This window comes from Melanerpes formicivorus, unplaced genomic scaffold (genome assembly GCF_026170545.1).
Source record: "Melanerpes formicivorus ecotype bairdi unplaced genomic scaffold, bMelFor1.0.p_v2 SCAF_224, whole genome shotgun sequence".
Taxonomy (NCBI): Eukaryota; Metazoa; Chordata; class Aves; order Piciformes; family Picidae; genus Melanerpes; species Melanerpes formicivorus.
Window position 1 is genome coordinate 223,629 of NW_027142576.1, and position 20,159 is coordinate 243,787.

Sequence of the window (20,159 nt, forward strand, 5' to 3'; positions counted from 1 at the left end):
CCTCCCCCCAATAAATAAATATACTTCTTCCCCCCGGGTGATGCTTCAGAGGGGGAGGGGGGCTGCGGGGGGGGGCATGAGGGGCTGGGGGGGGCTATGGGGCGGAGCGGGAGGGGTTATGGGGGGGAGGGGCTGTGAGGGGGGCAATGGGAGAGTGGGAGGGGCAATGGGGAGGGCGATGAGGGCGGCAGGAGGAGCTATGGGGGGGGGCGTGCCCCAGGGCCCCCCCTGTATAAAAGTGGGGCGCAGAGGGTGCCCCCCCCGGAGCCATGGCGGCGCTGCTGCTGCTGGGGGCGCTGCTGCTGCTGCCGCTGCTGCTGCTGCTCTGGGGCTGCGCCGGGGCCGGGGGCGCCGCGGGGAGCTCCGTGCGCAGCCTGCCCGGGGGAGCGCTGCACCTCCTGCACCGCCAGGGGGCGCTGCACCTGCACCGCCTGGCGCGCAGGCACGGCCCCGTCCTGCGTATGCGCCTGGGGGGGCGCGGTGAGTGCGGGGGGGGTGAGCTAGGAGCCAGGGGAGGGAGGGTCGCTGGGGACCCCTGCGCTGATCCTCTGGGTCCCCCAAACCGACCCCCTGAGCCCCCTCAAACTGACCCCTTGGACCCCCCGCAACTCAACGCCATGGGCTGCCCCCCAACCCGACCTCCTGACACCCCCAAACTGACCCCTGGGACCCCCCTCCCCGAGACTGACCCCGGGACCCCCGAAGCGACTCCCTGACCACCTCCGCCCCCCTAAACTGACCTGAGGCCCCTCCCAGCTGACCCCCGGGACCCCCAAAACTGCCCCCATAGATCCCCCTCACACTGACCCCGGGACCCTCTGAAAGTGACCCCCTGGGACCCCCGAAAGTGATCCCCTGCTAACCTCCGAGCGGACCCCTTGGACGCCCCCAAAACCGACCCCCTGGGACCCCTGAAAGTGATCCCCTGCTAACCTCCGAGCGGACCCCTTGGACGCCCCCAAAACCAACACCCTGACCCCCCCCAAACTAAACCCCTGAGACCCTTAAACTGACCCCCCCCCAACTCACCCTATGGCCCCCCCAACATGCCCCTCCCCCGCACCCCTCCCAGAATTATCCCCTCTGACCCTCCCGGGCCCCCCCCCCCCCCCCAAACTCTGTCCCGGGCTCCCCCAGTTTTTCCCCCTCTCCCCATCCCAGCCCTCCCCTCCCACTCCCCCTCCCCTCTTTGCCCTCCCTTCTTGGGGTCCCCTCCCAGTGTTGGGGCTCCCCCCTGCCCCCTCTTCTTATCTCTGCCCCCCAGAGGTGCTGGTGCTGAGCTCGGTGGGCACCATCCGGGAGGCGCTGGCCAGGCACTGGGGGGACTGGCTGGGGAGACCCCCGAGCTACCTGGGTAGGGGAGGGCTGGGGGAAGGGGTCCCGGGGGGGGTTGGGCTGCTAGGAGGCTTCGAGGAGGTCCCTGGGGGGGTTCAGTTGATGCTGGGGGGGGGACTCCCAGGGGTCTCTGCGTGCTGGGGAGAGTCTCTGAGGGGTCAGTAGGTTGTTTTGAGGAGGGGGTGTCTCTGGTGGGTCCCAGGGGGGTCCCTGAGTGCTGGCGAAGGTTTCTGAAGGGTCCTTGGGTACTGGAGGGGGTTCTAGGGTGTCCCGGGGGGGGGGGGTGGTGGTGTTCAGGTGGTACTGGGGGGACTCTGAGGGGTCAATAGGTGTTTGGGGGGAGGTCTCTGAAGGGTCCTTGGGTGCTGGAGGCATTCTAGGGGGTCCCTGGGGGGTTCAGTTAGGGCTGGGGGGTGGTCTTTGAGGGGTCCCTGAGTGCTGGGGGATTCTAGAGGGTCCCTGGATCCTGGAGGGGGTCTCGGGTGGGGGGTGTCAATGGGTTCTGGGGGGGGCAGGGGGGGTGTCTTTGAGGGGTCAGTGGGAAGTGGGGAAGTCCTTGGGGGGCTCAGTGGTGCTGGGAGGGTCTCTGAGGGGTCCCTGGGTGCGGGGGGCCTCTAGGAGCTCCCCCGGGGGCTCATTGGGTGCTGAGGGGACTCTGAGGGGCCCCTGGGTGCTGTGTGGGGTCTGGGGGGGGGGGTCCCTGGGTGCTGGGAGGGTTCTAGAGGGTCCCTGGGGGGGCAGTGGGTGCTGGGGGGGTTGTCTTGGGGGGGGGTCTTTGGGTCCTGGGGGTTCTCTGAATGCTGCAGGGGAGCCTCTGGGGGGTTCCGTGGGTGCAGGGGGGGTCTCTGGGGGTGGTGTCCCCAGGACATCTCTGACCCCTGTGTCCCCCCCCCGACCCCCCAAAGGGTCTCTGGTGTCGCGCGGGGGCCGGGACCTGGCCCTGGGCCCCCCCACCCCCAGCTGGCGCCGGCAGCGAGGGGCAGCCCGGGGGGCGCTGGCCAGGGCCGGGGGCAGGCTGCGACCCCTCCTCAAGCAGCAGGCAGAGGCCCTCTGCCAGGTACCCCCCCGCGCACCCCCGGAGCCTCCTTAAGTGACCCCAAACCCCCTCCAGACCCCCCAGGACACCCCAAAACTCCCTCATAGTCCCCAAATGCCACCCTCAGGGCACCCTGAAACCTCCTTAAGTGCCCCCAAACCTCACCTAGGGGACCCCAACCCCCCTCCTTACCCTACCCCAAAACATCCTGAAGTGACCCTGAAACCTCCCTGGGAGACCCCCAAACCCCCTCCTGACTTCCCAGGGCACCCCAAAATCTCCTTAGATGACCCCAAACACCCCACTGGGGTACTCCAAGCTCCCTCCTGACCCCTCAGGACACCCCAAGACCTTCACAGAGTTCCCAAACACTTCCCTCAGGCACTCCAAAGCCTCACCTGAGGTAACCCCAAACCCTCCTCCTGGCCCCCCAGCACCCCCCAAAACTCCACAGTCCCCAAACACCTCCTCCAGGACACCCCAAAACCCCAATAAAGGACCCCCTTAAGAACCCCAACCCCCCCCAGGGATCCCCAAATATCCCCTTGGGGACCACAGGTACCCCCTTGGGGTGCTCCAATCCCCCCTTCAGGGACCTCCACCAAACCCCTCTGCCCACCCAGGAGCTGCAGTCCCACGGGGGGGCTCCCCTGGACCCCTTTGAGATCTTCTCCTTCCACAGCTGCAGCACCATCGGCCGCCTGCTCTTCGGGGACATGGTGGGGACAGGGGCCCCCCGGGGGTGGGGGGGAACCCCCAAAACCCTGTGGGGAGACCCAGGATGGGGGGATGGGACCCAGGAAGCTCTGGGAAGGGCATCCCCAAGAAGTTTGGAGGGAGGAGAGCCCAGAAGGGCAATGGGGGGCAAGAGGTCGGGGGGGGGGGGGGAGGAAAGAGTTTTGGGGGGCCTAGGATTTTTTTGGGGGGGGGCAAGAGTGGGGGGAGACCTAAGTGTTTGGGGGAACCCCAAGAGTTCAAGGGGTGGGGTGTGTGTAGGAGTTTTTGGGAGGTTCAGAAGCTTTGGGGAGAGGGACAAGAATGTTTTTTGTGGGGTGGGGGGCAGGAGCTCGGGGAGTCCCCAGGAGTTTTGAGGGAACCCTATGATTTCTGGGGGGGTGGAGGGGGGTGTCCAAGAGATCTGGGGGCACCCAAGAGGTTTAGGGTGTGGGCAATAGTTTTGGGGGTGCCAAGAGATCTGGGGGGGCAGAACTTTTGGGGGAGGGGGCAAGAGGGCTGGGGGGGGGGGGGCAGGAGTTTGAGGGGGACCCGAGAGGCTGGGGCAAGAGATCTGGGGGTGGGGGTGGGTAAGGGTTTTGGGGGGAACCAAGGGTTTTGGGGGTGGCTATAGTTTTGGGAGGTGCCAAGAGGTTCGGGGGGGGGGGGGGGGCAGGAGTTTCAGGGTGCCCTCTGCGTGCCAGGGGCAGGCTGGGGGGGTTGTGGGGGTACCCAGCCATGTATTTTGTTTTGGGGGGGGTGGGTCCCCAGACGCCCCCCGAGGAGGAGCTGCGGAGCTTCTCTCGCTGCCTGCTGCAGCTGCTGGAGGTTTGGGGCCGCAGCAGCGTCCGGGTCCTGGACCTCATCCCTGCGCTGCGGGTGGGGCTGGGGACACCGCGGGGGGGGCGCCGGGGGGGGGGGGGCACGGGGGGTGGGGAGGCGCTCTAGGGGTTCGGGGGGGTGGTAAGGGTATGAGGGGGTTGGTAAGGGGCTGGAGGGGAGGCTGGGGGGGGTGCGGGTCTGGGGGTCTGAGGTCTGAGGCAGGCTGGGGGGGGGGCTATAGGGGTGGGGTTATGGGGGCTATAAGGGGGGGCTGTAGGGGCGGGGTGAGGGGGGCATGGTGGGGGGAGCCCTGTAGGGGTTTGGGGGCTAAAGGGGTGTGAGGAGGTGGGAACTGCGGTGTCTCGGGGGCGCTATAGGGGTTCGGGGGCTACAGGGGCGTGGGGGAAGAGGCTGGAGGGGGGGGTAGGGCTGGGAGGGCTCTGGGGGTGGGAGATGATAGGGGCGGGGAGCTATAGGGGCTGGGGGGGGGGGCTAGAAGGAGCTCGAGGGGGCTCCACAGGGCCCTGGGGGCTGGGGGTCCCTGGTGGGCTGAGGCTCTCCCCTGCCCCCCCCAGGTGCTGCCCAACCCTGGGCTGCGGCAGCTGCTGCGCCTGGTGCAGCTCAGAGACAGCTTTGTGGAGACGCAGATCCGGAGACACGAGGTGGGGGAGGGGCAGGAGTTGGGGAGGGGCACAGGGGGTCGGGAGGGAGGGGTGGTCACAAGGGGTTGGGGGGAATGAAGGAGTTTGGGGGGGGAGCGGCATAGGGGTTGACCCAGAAGGTTAAGGGGGGGGGGCAAAAGGGGGCACAGGGGGGTCCAGGGGAGTCACAGGGGGTCAGGGGGACCCATTTTGGGGCTGGGGGGCACAGGGAGTGAGTGGGACACAGGGGGTAACGGGGGGGGGGGCAGGAGCTTGGAGTGGGGCTGGGGGTGGTCACAGGGGTTCAGGGACACACAGTCCCCTGTGGATGGGGTGGAGGTCAGTGCTCCTTGTCCCCCCTGCCCCCTCCAGGAGTGCCCATCCCCCCCCTCGGACACGGTACTGGCAGCACTGCAGGGGAGGGACCCCAGCGTCCCGGGGGGTCCCCTGAGCCCCCCCCGGCTGCACATGACCTTGGTTGACCTCTTCATCGGCGGCACCGAGACCACAGCCACAGCCCTCACCTGGGCTGTGGCCTTCCTGCTGCACCGCCCCGAGGTGCCACGCGGGGGCGCCCCAACCCCTGTCCACACCACCCCAAGGCCACACAGGTGGTCCCCAAGGGGTCCTACCTCCCCCCCAACCCCTGTCCCATGTGCCCCCTGCGTCTCCCTCCCCGTGGCCATCCTGCTGCACTTCCCCAAGGTGCCACACGGGGGTGCCCCAACCCCACGTTCACACAGCTGTGCACAAGGCCACAGGGGTGGTCCCCAAGGGGTCCCCTGTGTGTGTGTCCCAGTCCATGTCCCCCTCCCTGTGGCCGTTGCCTTCCTGCTGCACTTCACTGAGGTACCACAGAGGGGCGCCCCACCCCCTGTAGCCCCACGCCCCTATCCCCAAGGGCCCCTCGCTGCCCCTCGCTGCTCCTTCTGTGCCCACTCTATGGCCTCCGCGCCCCCTCGGTGCTCTCCCCCCATGCCCCCTCTGTGCCCCCCTGTGCCTGCTGTGACCTCGCTGTGCCCTGTGCCAGCTGCAGGATCAGCTGAGGGCAGAGCTGTGGCAGGAGCTGGGCCCCTCAGGCCCCCCTGAGCTGGGGGGCTCCGGGCGCCTGCCCCTGCTGCAGGCAACCATCGCCGAGACCCTGCGGCTGCGGCCCCCTGCCCCCCTGGCACTGCCACACTGCGCCTGCCGCCACACCAGGTACCCACCAGCACCCTCCTCCCCCACCAGTACCCCCCAGGAGGGACCAGTAGAGACCAGTAGGGACCAGCACAGAGCAGTAAGGACCAGTAGGGGGCGGTATGGACTCGTGGAGACTAGTAGAGCCAGTGCAGACCAGTGTGGGCCAGTAAGGACCAGTACGAGCCAATAGGGGCCAGCAGGGACCGCTGCAGAGCACCACAGACCAACATGGAGCAGTGGGGACCAGCAGGGACTAGTAGGGCCCAGAATGGGCCAGTGGAGATGAGTGAGGGGCCAGTAGGGGGCAGTAAAGACCAGTAGGGGGCAGTAGGGACCAGTATGGATTAGTGGAGACTAGTAGGGCCCAGTACAGACATGTAGGAGTCAGTGTGGACTAGTAGGGGCCAGTAAGGACCAGTATGGACCAGGAGAGGCCAATACAGAGCAGTGTGAGCTAGTAGAAGGACCAGCAGGGACCAGCAGAATAGAACAGAATGAACCAGGTTGGAAAAGACCTCTGAGATGTTCAGGTCCAACCTCTCACCCAGCAGCCTCTGATTTAGTTGAACCACGGCAGCCAGCGCCCCAGCCAGGCTCTGCAGACCAGCAGGGACCAGTGCAGAAGAGCAGGGGCCGCTTCGAGACCAGTAAGGGCCAGCAGGAACGAGTAGGGAGCAGTAAGGAGCAGTATGGATCAGCAGGGCCAGGATAGTCCGGCAGGGGGCAGTAGGGACCTATAGGCACCAGCAGGGGGCAGTAGGGACCAGTATATCCCAAGAGGTTCTAATAGGGCTCAGTATGACTCGAGTAAGCTCCCAGTACGGCCACAATAAGCTCCCAGTATGGCTCCAGTAGGCTCCAGCAGGTCCCAGTGTGGCCCCAGTAAGCTCCAGCAGGTCCCAGTATGGCCCCAGTAAGCTCCCAGTGTGGTCCCAGTAAGCTCCCAGTATAGCTCCAGTAAGCTCCAGCAGGTCCCAGTATGGCCCCAGTAGGCTCCAGCAAGTCCCAGTATGGCCCCAGTAAGCTCCCAGTATAGCTCCAGTAGGCTCCAGCAGGTCCCAGTATGGCCCCAGTAAGCTCCCAGTATGGCCCCAGTAGGCTCCAGCAGGTCCCAGTATGGCCCCAGTAAGCTCCCAGTATGGCCCCAGTAAGCTCCCAGTAAGCTCCCAGTATGGCCCCAGTAAGCCCCAGCAGGTCCCAGTATGGCCCCAGTAGGCTCCCAGTATGGCCCCAGTAGGCTCCAGCAGGTCCCAGCATGGCCCCAGCCTGACCCCAGCAGCTCCCAGCCCATCCCAGCCCCCCCTGTTCCCCCAGCCTCGGGGGCTGTCCAGTCCCAGCCGGCTCCATCCTGATCCCCAACCTGCTGGCTGCCCACCGGGACCCCCACACCTGGCAGCGTCCGGACGACTTCCTGCCCGGTACGGACTGGCACCCCCCCCGGCACCCCCCAGCTCCTGGCACCCCCCCCTGAAAACCTTCCCCCCCCCCCCCCCCCCCCCCAAGCAGGAGCCCCCACATGGGACCCTTCCAAACAGGATCCCCCAACTCCTGGGACCCCTTGAACCGGACCCCCCTCCCCCCCAACTTCTGGGACCCCCCTCCAATAGAAGCCCCCACTGGGCCCCCCCCCCAACTCCTGGGACCCCCCTGAAGAGGAACCCCCTCCAATGGGACCCCCCCCAATGGGGTTCCCTCCCCCAGTGGAACTCCCTAAGTGGGACTTGCCCACAACTCCTGGGCCCCCCCCAATATCTGATACCCCCCCCCCCAAATCGTGTGACCCCCCAGAATGGGACTCCCCCAATGGGACACCCCCCCCCCCCCATGGGAACCCAAATCCTGGGACCCCCCCCAAATGGGAGCCACCCCAACTCCTGGGACCCCACAATACCTGGACCCCCCCTCAATACCTCTCTGTCCCCTGTGCCCCCCTGCCCGCTGTGCCCTCCTGTGGCCCACTCACCCCCGTGCCCCTCTGTGCCCCCCTGAGCCCCCTCTCCCCCCTGCCCCCTGCGCCCCCCGACCCCTACCTGTGCCCTCTGTGGCCGCCGTGCCCCTCTTCGATTCCCGTGCCCCCTCTGCCCCGCTCACCCCTCTGCCCCCTGTGCCCCCCGTGCCCCCCGCCCCGCTGAGCTCCGTGCCCGCTGTGCCCGCAGAGCGCTTCCTGTGCGCGGAGGCTCCGGGCAGGGCTCCGATGCTGCCCTTCGGCTGCGGCGCCCGGGCGTGCCCGGGGGAGGCTGTGGCCAGGGCGGAGCTGGCAGCGTTCCTGGGGCAGCTCCTGCGCCGCTTCCGCCTGCTGCCAGCCGTGCCCGGGGCGCTGCCGCGGCTGGATGGGGGCTCGGCTGGCACCGTCCTGCGCTGCCCTCCCTTCCGCGTCCGGCTGCTGCCCTGCGCCGCCCCCCCTGGAGCGGTGCCCCCCAGCCTGACCAGTGCCCTCCCAGTCTGATCAGTGCCCGCCCTGTGCAACCAGTGCCCCCCAGCCTGACCAGTGCCCTCCCAGTGTAATCAGTGCCCCCCCTGTGCAACCAGTGCCCCCCAGCCTGACCAGTGCCCCCCCAGTGTAACCAGTGCCCCCCAGCCTGACCAGTGCCCTCCCAGTGCAACCAGTGCCCCCCAGTCTGACCAGTGCCCCCCCCAGTGCAACCAGTGCCCCCCCAGTGCAAACAGGTGCCCCCCAGCCTGACCAGTGTCCCCCCAGTGTAACCAGTGCCCCCCCAGTGCAACCAGTGCCCCCCAGTGTAACCAGTGCCCCTCCAGTGTAACCAGTGCCCCCCAGTGCAACCAGTGCCCCCCAGCCTGACCAGTGCCCCCCCAGTGTAATCAGTGTCCCCCCCGTGCAACCAGTGCCAGTATGGCCCCAGGAAGCCCCCAGCAGCTCCCAGTATGGCCCCCGGAAGCCCCCAGCCCCCCAGCTCTGCTCTCCTCTCGGGCAGGAGGTTCCCAGCAGCTTTTATTGACCCCCAATAAACTCTGCGCCCCCCCCCAGCCGCCCCCTCCCCAGTCTCTGCCTCCCCCCCCCCCCGCTCCCTCAGGGGCTCTGTGGCCGCAGCTTCAGCTCCGTGAAGGGCAGGGAGACCCCAAAGCCTTTCCAGGGGAACCAGGTGATGCCCTGGGGGGGGGGAGGGGGTGTGTGTCAGCCTGCAGTGCCCACGGGCATCCCATGGGCACCCCACGGCACCCTGCAGAGCCCTAGAGATCCCCAGGGGCACCCTCCGGGCACCCTGCAGACCCCCAGGGGTACCCCGTACCCTCCCACACCCCTCCATAGACCCCCACCCCCGAGACCCCCGCCCTGCCCCCCCATCCCCACAGAACCTCATCCCCCCCCCCACTCCCCATTCCCCCGCAGCCCCCCCACACCCCCTCCCCACTCCATGCACTCCCCACCCCGTCCCCATCCCCCCACATCCCACAACCCCCACCCCCCATCCTCCTCCACGCCCCCACCCCTCTGCCCCCCACCCCCATACCAGCCCTTCCTCACTCCTCCCCATCCCCTCCCCCCAACTCCCCCATTCCCCCATCCCCCCCTCCACTTCCCTCCCCCTGCCCCCATGCCCCCTACACCCCCATCCCCATCCCCTCCCATGCCCCCTTCGTCCCCACCCCCCCACACACTCCCCATGTCCCCCCTACCCCCTTTACATCACCCAGACCCTCCCCACCCTCAACCCCCACAGCCCCCAGACCCCCCACATCCCCCACCCTCCACCCCCTCTACCCTCCCAGCACCCTGACACCCCCCAGACCTCCCAAAGCGCCCCCAGACCCCTTCAGACCCCCACACTCCCTAGACCACAGCCCACCCCCTGTACCCCCATACCCCCCACCCCCCCACTCCCTCCACATCCCTCAAACCCCGCTCCCACCCCCCACATTCCCCAATCCCCCCCAGCACCCCACACCCCCCTCATCCCCCCATATCCCCCATCCCCTCCCCCCCACTCCCACATTCCCCCCACACCTCCCAAAGAGGCCACAGAGCAGCCAGACCCCCCCCCCCCCCACTGCCTAGACCACCCCCCTGCCCCCCCTGCCCCCCATCCCGCCCCCTCCCCGCTGCCGGCGCCGTGCCTGGTGCTGGGTGGGGGTCCCGTAGCGGCCGTTCAGGTTGGCGTAGTGGCAGTTCCGGTACCACCAGGCTCCCGTGTAGGCGACGGCGCAGGGCCGGGGGCGCCCGTGGGGGTCGCGGTCCCGCGTGGAGAAGGGGCTGCCGGCGTGGTAGGAGAGCGCATCCCCTGCGGGACCCCCGGCACAGACCCCCTGTGGGCTGGGGGACACACAGGCAGCCCCCACCAGGGACCACCTCCCCCCCCCCCCCCCAGGCACCTTCCTTCCCCTTCCTCCATGGGCCAGAGACCCCTCAGGACCCTCCCCCCTCCCAGGGACCCCTCCCAGGGACCCTCATATGGTTCCAAGAACTGTCACCTCCCCCTGCCTAGAAACCACCAGGAACCCCCAAGTCATCCCCCAAGACACCTTCAGGACCCCCCCAGCCAACACCCCTCTCCCCTATAGCCCCCCCCCCCCCCCCAAGAACCACCAAGACCTCTCCCCCCCTAAGGATCCTCTTCATAGGCCAAGGGATGCCCTGAAGCTGCCCCAGGACCCCCCAAGCCCCCCAGGATCCCTTCAAAGCATCTCTCCAGGACCTATTGGGACCCCTAAGAACCATCCCCCCACCCTCCGTGGGCCAAGAGACCCCCAGGGTCCCCCCCTAGGACCTCCTTCATGGACCAAGGACCCCCCCCAAACCCCTCCAGGACCTTTCAGGACCCCTCCAGGGACCTCCAAGAATCTCCCCAGGGTCCTCCCCACGGACCAAGAGCCCCCCAGGACCCCTCCAAGACCTATCAGGACCCCCAAAAAGGTTCCGTCCAGGGGCCAAGAGACCCCCAGTGTGCCCTCCTAGGACCCCCTCTCTGCGCCCCCGCCGCCCGCGCCGCTCCCCGGTACCGGCAGTGCCGCGGTATGCGCCGAGGCTCAGACGGAAGTGCTCCTCGGGGCCGCCGACGGCGAAGTCTCGGTACCGGGCGAAGGCTTCCTCGTCGGCGGTGCGCAGCTCCACGCGCAGCTCCGTGGGGGTCTCGGCCGTCAGGGCGTGCAGGGCCTCGTTCCCTGCCACGCGTGTCCGTGTCCGGCCGCCGCCCACACGCCCCGACCCTCCCCCCTCTCTCCTGCTGCCCCCGTGGGGGCTCCTCCGGGCTCCTGGGTACCTTCCCGGCTCCCACCCAGGACCACCCCAGACCTGAGTCCCACCCTGCTCACCCACCCAAGCGCCCCCTCAGACCCCTGAGTGCCTCCCATGCCCTTGGGTGCCCCCCGACACCTTAGGTGTCCCCCAGGCCCCTTGGTCACCCCCCCCCAGACCCTTGGGTGCCACTTACACCCCCTGGGTGCCCCCCACGCCCTCGGGTGCCCCCAGACCCCTTAGGTGCCCCCAGAGCCCTTTGTCATCCCCCACACCCATGGGTGCCGTACTCGGACCCTTTCCTGGAGCCCCCCCCCCCCCTCCGCCCTCACCCCCAGCTGTGCTCCTGAGTCCCTCCCGAACCCCTGCTCGTCCCTAAGCTGCTGGCGAGCCCCCAAGCCGCCGGTGTCCCCCAATCCCCCACTCCCCTCCTTCCCGGGGTCCGCCCCCAGCCTCCCCCCGCCCCCGGGGGGTCCTCACCGAGCCAGAACTCGCCAGTGACGTTGCCGAAGCCCCGGGCGTAGTCCTCCCACCCCCGCCAGAAATCGGTGCCCCCATCCTGGCGGCGCTGGAACACCTGGGGGGGGAGGAGAGGGCGGGGTTGAGGGGGTGGATGTCTAACAGAGACTCCCAAGAGTCCCACCCTATGACCCAGGACCCCCCAAGACCTCTCCAGGAACCCCTGAGATTCTCCCCAGGGTCCCCCCGTGGACCAAGAGCCCCCCAGGAGTCCCCCAAGACCTATCAGAGCCCCCCAGAACCATCCCCCCACCCTCCAGGGGCCAAGAGACCCCCAGGACATCCTCCCCACCAACTCTCCCATCTCCCACCCGACCTTCCCAAGAGCCCCCAGCATTCCCCAGGGTGCCCCACTGCCCCCTCAGGACCCTCAGATGCCCTCCCCCTGCTCCTACTGCCCCCCATTTCCACTCCCCATAGCCCCCCAGCCCCTCCCAGTGGCCCCCAGTACCTCCCAGTTGCCCCCCCACCTTCCCCAACTCCCTCCAAGAACCCCCAGATTCCCCTAGCACCCCAATTCACCCTCCCCTGAGGCCCTAAGATCCCCCCAAAACCTCCCTATGGAGGCCCCCAGTTGCCCCCCCCGTGCCCACCAGCCAGCCACCGCCGTCGGTCTCCATGTCACAGAAGACAGTCAGGGGCCTGTGGGGGTCCCCCCCGAGGAAGATGAGGCTCTGGCGGGAGGGGCCAGGACCATTGAGCTGCTCCTCGGCGCAGTCCCGCGGGTGGGGGTGGGGCAGAGGAGCTGCGGGGGGGGGGGGAGGGGTGTGCAGAGACACAGAGGTGAGGGGTGTGACACCCCAATGTCACCTTAGGGACCAATGGGGACACAGCTGCCCCCCACCCATACACCCAGCAACCCCCAGACCCAGGGGCTGAGGGCATTGCATGCTCCCCACTCAGGAGCCCCCCACCCTGGGACCCCCCCACCCTGGGACTCCCCCCCAAAGAACCCAGCAGCCCCTCAAACCCAGGGCTTCAGGTCACTGCATTCCCCCCACCCAAGAACCCCCCACCCTAGGACCACCCCCCCCAAAGGACCCAGCACTCCCAGGAGCTCAGGTGTCTGGGTCCCCCCCACCCATGGACTTAGGAGCCCAGGTGCCCCCCACCCAAGACCCCCCCCCCCACCTCAGGACCCAGGTGATTAGGTGCCCTCCCTTCCCCCCCCCCCCCCGAAGGCAGCTGATTGGCTCACGAGTGACAAAGGTGACCTCCAATGGGGTGGGGGGGGTGTCCCCGCCCCGTCCCCACAGCTGCACCTCATAATGCCCTGACGGCTCCAGGCCCCAGAGGTGCTGCGAGGTGGCCTCGGGGGGCAGCCTCAGCGTCTGCAGGGGGGAGATTGGGGCATACTCAGGAGATATTGGGGTGCCCTGGGTAGTACTGCGGTCCCCCAGGGAGTGGTGGGGTCCCATGAGTGATATTGGGGTCCCCAAGGGGGTATTGGGGTCCCACAAGTGATATTGGGGGCTGCGTGTTGTTGGGGTCCTCCCAGGTGCCACTGGGGTCTCTGGGGCCCTCAGTGGGGTCCCCTGGGTGTTATTTGGATTTCAGAGTGGGGAGCCCTGGGGGTGCCCAGTAGAGATCTGGGGGTGCACCTGGGGGCTGTTGAAGTTCCTAAGGGGCTGGTGGCATCCCTGGGGTGGGTATTGGGGTCCCCAGGGTGACTCTAGGGTCCCAAGGTGACGGGGGGGGGGGGTTGGGTACCTGCTGGGGGCCTCCTGGGGGCCCATAGATGAGGTCATAGCCGTTGGGGGGCACACTGGGGGGCACCCAATGCAGCAGGGCGCTGCGGGGCCACGCGGTGCCCACCCAGAGCGTCCCTGAGGCACCTGCGTGGGGCAGAAGCTGGGCTGGTGACACCCCCCAGAGCCTGGCAGCACCCCAGGGGCAGCTCCCCAGGGGACAACCAGACAGCCAAGCACACAACCATCAAGAACCAACCACTGATCACCAACCACCAACCACCGACCACCAACCACTGACCACCAACCACTGACCACCAACTATCAACCACCGACCACAGAGCATCGACCACCGACCACCTACCATGAAGCATCGGCCATTGACCACCGACCATAGACCACCAACCACTGACCACCTACCATGGACCATCAACCACCAACCACCAACCATGTACCACCGACCACCAACCACTGACCATGAATCATAGACCACCAACCACCTACCACCGACCACCAACCACCGACCATCAACCACCAACCACCTACCACCAACCATCGACCACTGACCACTGTCAACCATCAACCATTGACCACCAATCACCAACCATTGACCACCAACCATTGACCACCGACCACCAACCACCAACCATCGACCACTGACTATCGACCACCGACCATCGACCACCGACCACCAACCACTGACCACCAACCACTGACCATCAACCATAGACTACCAACCATCGACCACCGACCACTAACCACAAACCACTGACCACCAACCACTGACCATCAACCATAGACCATCAACCACCAACCATCGACCACCAACCATCGACCACCAACCACCGACCATTGACCACCAACCATTAAGCACCAACCTGAGCCTGCACATGGACCACTGGCCATGAGCTCATCAAACTGCCAATCCATCTACCCATTATCCATCACCCACCCATCACCCACCCATCCTCCTCTAACCTTCCATCTCCATCCCTCCCTCCTTACTTCCCTCCCTCCATTCATCTCCATCCCTCCCTCTACCCTTTCACGCACCTAACACTCCCTGCTGTTGCTCACCCATCCCATGCCCACAACCTTGTTAGCACCCAACAGATCCTCCTGGGCTTCGTATTACTCAAGACACCAGGAAGGGCCTTGCCCAGCTCCTGCCACCACCCTAGTGCCAGCCCCCAGAGGGGACAGAGCAGTGTCTCAGAGCCACCCCCACCTGTGGCAGCGTCGGTGGAGACGGGGCCCAGGCGTTTGCTGCCCCACAGCCCGTAGAGGTTGAACTTGTAGCGTCGGGACGGGGCCAGGCCAGGCACGGTCACCGTGCGGGAACCCCCGTCCACGGGCAGCACCTGGGGCTGGCCTTGGCCATCCCTGTACTGCACTGTGAAGGAGTCAAAGCTGCCCTCGGGGACGCTCCACTCCAGCTGCACGGACTCGGGGGTGATGTGAGTGGCCATCAGCTCGCCCAGCCGGGGAGGGAACAATTGGTCCTCGCTTTGTGGAGCTGGGGCTGCAGTGGAGAGGGGACAGACCAAGTCAGAAACTTCAGCTCAGCCACCCACAACATCCAACCAGTAACCAACCAAATATTCCTCTCACCAACCAACTACCCATCATCCATCCATCCATTCATCCTTCCTTCCTTCCTTCCATCCATCCATCCATCCATTATCCATCAATCCACCCATCCAAGAGATGTCCTTCCACCACCCTCCCCACCATCCCTCCACCCTTGCCTGTTCCCATCCTTCCAACCGTCCCAACCCCAGGCAGTACCCATGGGGCTGTTCCACTTCCACACAAGCCCAAGAGGACAGCCTGGGCCTTGCCCCAGCTCATGGCACCCTGCAATGCAGTGCCCACAGGAGGCATGGACGGGTCCTGCAGATTTCCTCACCTGTCATGGTGTCCAGGAAGATTGGACCAACCTTGTTCTGCCCCAGCACTCCGTACAGGTAGAAAATATAGCGGTGGGACGGGGCCAGCCCCGGCACCATCACCGTGCGGGAGCCACCATCCACCAGGAGGGACTCAGGCTGGCCTTGGGCATCCCTGTACTGCACTGTGAAGGAGTCAAAGCTGCCCCTGGGGACACTCCACTCCAGCTGCATGGACTGAGGAGTGACCTGGGAGGCCTTCAGCTCGCCCAGGGTTGGCTGAGATGTTGGTTCCTCATCTTCTGGAGCTGGAGCTGCAAGAGAGCAGACACAACACAGGATGGCAGCTTCCATGTGCCTGTCCATACACACATCCATCCATCCTTCCATCCATCCCTCCATCATCCATCCATCCCTCCCTCTGTGGCAATGCATCCGAAATCCCTCCTCACCCTGCAGAATGGGGATGGGGCTGAAGATCAGAAAGCGTGGAAAGAGGGGAAGGAGGAAGGCACCTCCCCACCTTCCAAGGCTGTGTCAGCTGACACCTGAGCCCCTTCCCCCCAGTCACATCTCAGGAACAGACCCCTGGCCCAGCACAAGCCTGGACAACGCAGAACCTGATGCTGAACAGTTTCTTGCCCTTTTTTGCCATGTGGAATATCACAGAATCATAGTATGGTTCAGGCCAGAAGGGACCTCCAAAGCTCATCCAGCCCAAACCCCTCTGCAGTCAGCAGGGGCATCCCCAACTAGTTCAGGCTGCCCAGGGCCTCTTCCAGCCTCACCTTGAATATCTCCAGGGAAGGAGATTCAGCCACCTCCCTGAGCAACCTGTTCCAGTGTTCCACCACCCTCACAGTGCAGAACTTCTTCCTGATATCTGATCTAAATCTACCCTTCTCTAGTTTGAAGCCATTGCCTCTTGTCCTGTCAGCACAGGCCTTTGAAAACAGTCTCTCTTCAGCCTTCCTGTAGCTCCCCTCAGGTACTAGCAGGCTGCTATTAGGTCTCCTTGGAGCCTTCTCTACTGCAGGCTGAACACCTCCAGCTCCCTCAGCCTGTGCTTGTAGCAGAGGTGCTCCAACACCCTGCTCATTCTCATGGCCACCTCTGGACCCTCTCTATACAATCTGTGGTGACTACAACATATTTGGGCCATGAGCTGATATAAAATGAGTTTGCTAGACAGCACCGAGGCTCTTCCTGGGATTTTCTCCCCTGTACATGTGGACCACACATGGCAAACCAGAAGGATTCTTTGAGAAACAGAGACAGCAAGAGGACTATGTGCAACTGGAACCAGCCTTGTGAGTACATTTGGAACCTGCCTGAGTCTCCAGGGGATGCCTTCTCATCAGTAAATTTGCTGATGACACCAAGCTGGGGACAGGAGTTGATCTGCTAGAGGGTAGAGAGGCTCTGCAGAGGGACCTTGACAGGCTGGACAGATGGACAGAGTCCAACGGCATGAGATTTAACACATCCAAGTGCCGGGTTCTGCACATTGGCCACAACAACCCCATGCAGTGCTACAGGCTGGGGTCAGAGTGGCTGGAGAGCAGCCAGGCAGAGAGGGACCTGGGGGTGCTGGTTGATGGTAGGATGAACATGAGCCTGCAGTGTGCCCAGGCAGCCAGGAGGGCCAATGGCATCCTGGCCTGCCTTAAGAACAGTGTGGCCAGCAGGAACAGGGAGGTCATTCTGCCCCTGTACACTGCACTGGTTAGGCCACACCTCGAGTACTGTGTCCAGTTCTGGGCCCCTCAGTTTAGGAAGGAGGTTGACTTGCTGGAATGAGTCCAGAGAAGGGCAACGAAGTTAGTGAGGGGCTTGGAACACAAGCCCTATGAGGAGAGGCTGAGGGAGCTGGGGCTGCTTAGCCTGGAGAGGAGGAGACTCAGGGGTGACCTTATTGCTCTCTACAACTACCTGAAGGGGGGTTGTAAACAGGCAGAGGTTGGTCTCTTCTCCCCAGCAGCCAGCACCAGAACAAGAGGACACAGTCTCAGGCTGCGCCAGGGGAAGTTCAGGCTGGAGGTCAGGAGGAAGTTTTACACAGAGAGAGTGATTGCCCATTGGAATGGACTGCCCGGGGAGGTGGTGGAGTCGCCGTCACTGGAGGTGTTCAGGAGGAGACTTGACAGGGTGCTTGGTTACATGGGTTAGTTGGTTAGGCGGTGTTGGGTGATAGGTTGGACGCGATGATCTTGAAGGTCTCTTCCAACCTGGTCTATTCTATTCTATTCTATTCTATTCTATTCTATTCTATTCTATTCTATTCTATTCTATTCTATTCTATTCTATTCTATTCTATTCTCCTCTTAGCAGGGGCAGTGTATTGGTCTTGGGTTCTATCATTTTCCAAACTCTGATCTTTAACTATCTGTACTCTGTTCCTGTGCTCTGGGAGATGTTGTGCAACCAAGCAACCAACCTGTAAAGAGTATCTTTCCACATGTGGATCTAAGTTAGGCAGGTGGAGGGATTTCTAAATTAGTAAAAGAATTTATATGCTTATTAACTCCCCCCGCCCCATGCCCCTTTGCTCACAGCACCAATGGTGCAGCAGGCAGCAGGGTGCCCAGTGGCACAGCATCTCCATAGCCTCGGATGGGAAATCAAAGCTGTTGGTTTGGAATGGACTAAGGAAAACTGGAATCAGGTGGGACTCATTTTACAGAAATTAGAAGCAAATACCACAGAGCTTTGCTGTCAGCCAGCAACTGAACAAGTAATTATAATCCTGGGATCCTGTTTAATTCAGCCACAGGAACAGTTTAAAAAAGTCCAGAAAGAGTCACAGGAACAATTAAAAACCTTTCAGAGAGGACCTGAGGAAAAGATTCAGTGTTTGGGAAAGGAACTAAACCCTGAAAAGATACAAACTAAGAGACTGTGGGAAATGCTGGCAAAGCAAACCAAAGAGCAAATCCACCCACCCCTCCCTCTATCTATCCCTCCCTCCATGCATCCGTCATCCATCCATCATCCAACTGTCCCTCCCTCTATCCATCCCTGATCCATCCATCATTCATCCACCCCTCCTCCATCCATACCTCCATTCTTCCTTCCCTCCCTCTCTCCCTCCATCACTATAACCTTTCATTCAAGCAATATCTCAACTGGCACTCTCCCATCCCATCACCCACAGCCATGGAAGAAGGTGGCTCAGTTGGTAGCACATCAGACCCTTAATGGGAAGGTCGTGAGTTCAAGGCTGCAGTGGGCAGTGGAGTCCTCCCTACTCTAGTCATGAGGGCTGTGGTGACAGGTTGGACTCGATGATCTTTGAGGTCCCTTCCAACCTTAGGAATACTGAATGATTGCACCCAAGAGATCTTCTCAGTTCCCTCATGACTCAAGAGACCAGGAAGAGCTTTGCCCCACCTCCTGCCACCAGCCCAAACTGGGCAACTAAAGGGGACAGAGAAGCGCCCGAGAGCCACCCTCACCTGTGGCAGCATCAGCGGAGACGGGGCCCAGCTGTTTGCGCCCCCACAGCCCGTAGAGGTTGAACTTGTAGCGGCGGGACGGGGCCAGGCCAGGCACGGTCACCGTGCGGGAACCCCCGTCCACGGGCAGCACCTGGGGCTGGCCTTGGCCATCCCTGTACTGCACCGTGAAGGAGTCAAAGGTGCCCTCGGGGACGCTCCACTCCAGCTGCACGGACTCGGGGGTGATGCGAGTGGCCCTCAGCTCGCCCAGGATTGGCTTTGATGTTGGTTTCTCATCTTCTGGAGCAGGAGCTGATGCAGAAGGGAAGCAATGCAGGATGTAAACTTCCATGTGCCCATCCATCCACTCATTCATCCATCAATTCAGCATCCAACCATCCATCCACCCAAGTATCCATCCATCCAACCATCTGTCCATCCATCATCCATCCACCCATTCATCCTTTCATCCAACATCCATTCAACCATTCTTCCATTGACTGATCCAGGATCCATCCATTCACCCACACATCCGTCCTCCATCTCCCTTCCATCCATCAGGTTAAGTATCTCTCCAGGCACATTTGTCCACTCCTTCAAGTCACACTTCCAGTCAACCTCCTGATCCCTCACGCCTCCAACCAAACTTTAATCCACCCAACAATTCCACCTCCCACTCACACAGGCACAGGATACAGAATCCATTCTACCCTGGAAAAGCCCTTTGAGACACTTGAGTCCAAGTGTTTTCCAACCACCTTCTCCTAAAGTCATAGCTTTCCTTGGGCTTGTTTGGAGTCAAGTGCAGGACTCAGGGCATGGTCTAATTGAACATCAATCATCAAGAAGAAGGTGCAAGAAATGGATGAGGAGAGAGCAAAAGTAATGAGTGTGGAGATATTGGAGGCAATGTGGAGAAGGAGAAGGTGGAACAGAAGAAGGCAGAATGGGTAATGAGGAGGAAGAAACAGGAAAACAGTGACAAGGAAGAGTTATTGGAGGAGAAAGGTGAGAGAGGAGCAAGAGAAGGAGAAATAGGAGGTGGAAGGGGAAGAGAATGTGCTGGGTTAAGCCCAGCCCAGGGGGGGTGAGTTGGAAACCTAACCCCAGGTGTACAAGGAAACCTGGCCCCTCCCAGGGGTTGGGAAGGAAACTTCTCCCCAAGGGATGGGTTGGAACCCTGACCCCAGCTGGGCAGGGGAACCTGGCCCTCTCCCAGGAGAAGGGTCTCTGGGTCAAGGTTTCTTCCACTCCCCCTTCCTGCCACACCCCTATTTAAGAGAGGCAGCTTCCTGCCTTGCCCTCTCGCTCCTGCCTCTGCCTCTCCCAGAGCCTTCTGCTTCTGCTCCCCCTGCATAACCCTGTCCCAGGCAGCTAAGGACACTGCATCCAAATGGAATCCATCTTCCATCCAGAGAATCCTTTGCCAGCTGCCTCTGCTATCCTATACATCTTTAATTATTCCCTGTCCTTATGACTCTGTAACCTTCCTTTGACATAAATACCTTTTATTTTCTGTTACACTTTGCTTTTCTACATCCAACCTGATGCAAGGCTGTTTTTCAGTGCTTTCCCTCTCTCTTCATACCCTGCTAGATTATATTTTTTCCTTTACAGAGAAAGAGGAAAGACAACTTAAATCTGTTCCACTGGGCTCCTGGGCTCTGGGAAAAGACAAACCTCCACAGAGGGTGAAAAGAAATAG

The 20,159-nt window shown here is 63.2% G+C and overlaps 2 protein-coding genes across 4 annotated transcripts in view; one reads left to right on the forward strand and one right to left on the reverse strand.

Annotated features, from left to right (window-relative positions):
• Nucleotides 1–254: 254 nt before the first annotated feature.
• CYP21A2 (cytochrome P450 family 21 subfamily A member 2) lies at nucleotides 255–8,708 on the forward strand. 3 transcript variants are annotated; one of them, XM_068169778.1, is made up of 11 exons: nucleotides 536–1,354; nucleotides 2,241–2,392; nucleotides 2,995–3,090; nucleotides 3,857–3,964; nucleotides 4,483–4,569; nucleotides 4,921–5,106; nucleotides 5,579–5,748; nucleotides 7,045–7,148; nucleotides 7,887–8,152; nucleotides 8,212–8,266; nucleotides 8,324–8,708. In XM_068169778.1, the coding sequence occupies exons 1-10, from the start codon at nucleotides 1,033–1,035 to the stop codon at nucleotides 8,233–8,235; spliced, it is 1,515 nt and encodes a 504-aa protein (XP_068025879.1). In that variant the 5' UTR covers nucleotides 536–1,032; the 3' UTR covers nucleotides 8,236–8,266; nucleotides 8,324–8,708. The 3 variants fall into 3 exon arrangements, with proteins under 3 accessions (XP_068025880.1, XP_068025879.1, XP_068025878.1); XM_068169779.1 differs by adding an exon at nucleotides 255–480 and having other exon boundaries at nucleotides 1,265–1,354; nucleotides 7,887–8,708; XM_068169777.1 differs by having other exon boundaries at nucleotides 8,212–8,708.
• Nucleotides 8,709–8,750: 42 nt separating this feature from the next.
• LOC137458122 (tenascin-X-like) overlaps nucleotides 8,751–20,159 on the reverse strand; it is a 42,348-nt gene continuing 30,939 nt past the window's right edge. Inside the window, 10 exon segments of the mRNA XM_068169804.1 lie at nucleotides 8,751–8,839; nucleotides 9,805–9,968; nucleotides 10,687–10,848; nucleotides 11,402–11,498; nucleotides 12,034–12,185; nucleotides 12,639–12,771; nucleotides 13,151–13,275; nucleotides 14,357–14,650; nucleotides 15,038–15,331; nucleotides 18,473–18,766. Of these exon segments, the coding sequence (XP_068025905.1) occupies nucleotides 8,759–8,839; nucleotides 9,805–9,968; nucleotides 10,687–10,848; nucleotides 11,402–11,498; nucleotides 12,034–12,185; nucleotides 12,639–12,771; nucleotides 13,151–13,275; nucleotides 14,357–14,650; nucleotides 15,038–15,331; nucleotides 18,473–18,766 (1,796 nt within the window). The 3' untranslated portion in view covers nucleotides 8,751–8,758.

Bases quoted from the DNA above. Each gene is read 5' to 3' on its own strand.
- CYP21A2 (XM_068169777.1), top strand. From the start codon at position 1,033: ATGGCCCCCCCAACATGCCCCTCCCCCGCACCCCTCCCAGAATTATCC. The intron at 4,570-4,920 runs GTGGGGGAGGGG...TGCCCCCTCCAG, and splicing joins CGCAGATCCGGAGACACGAG to GAGTGCCCATCCCCCCCCTC. The intron at 5,107-5,578 runs GTGCCACGCGGG...GCCCTGTGCCAG, and splicing joins TCCTGCTGCACCGCCCCGAG to CTGCAGGATCAGCTGAGGGC.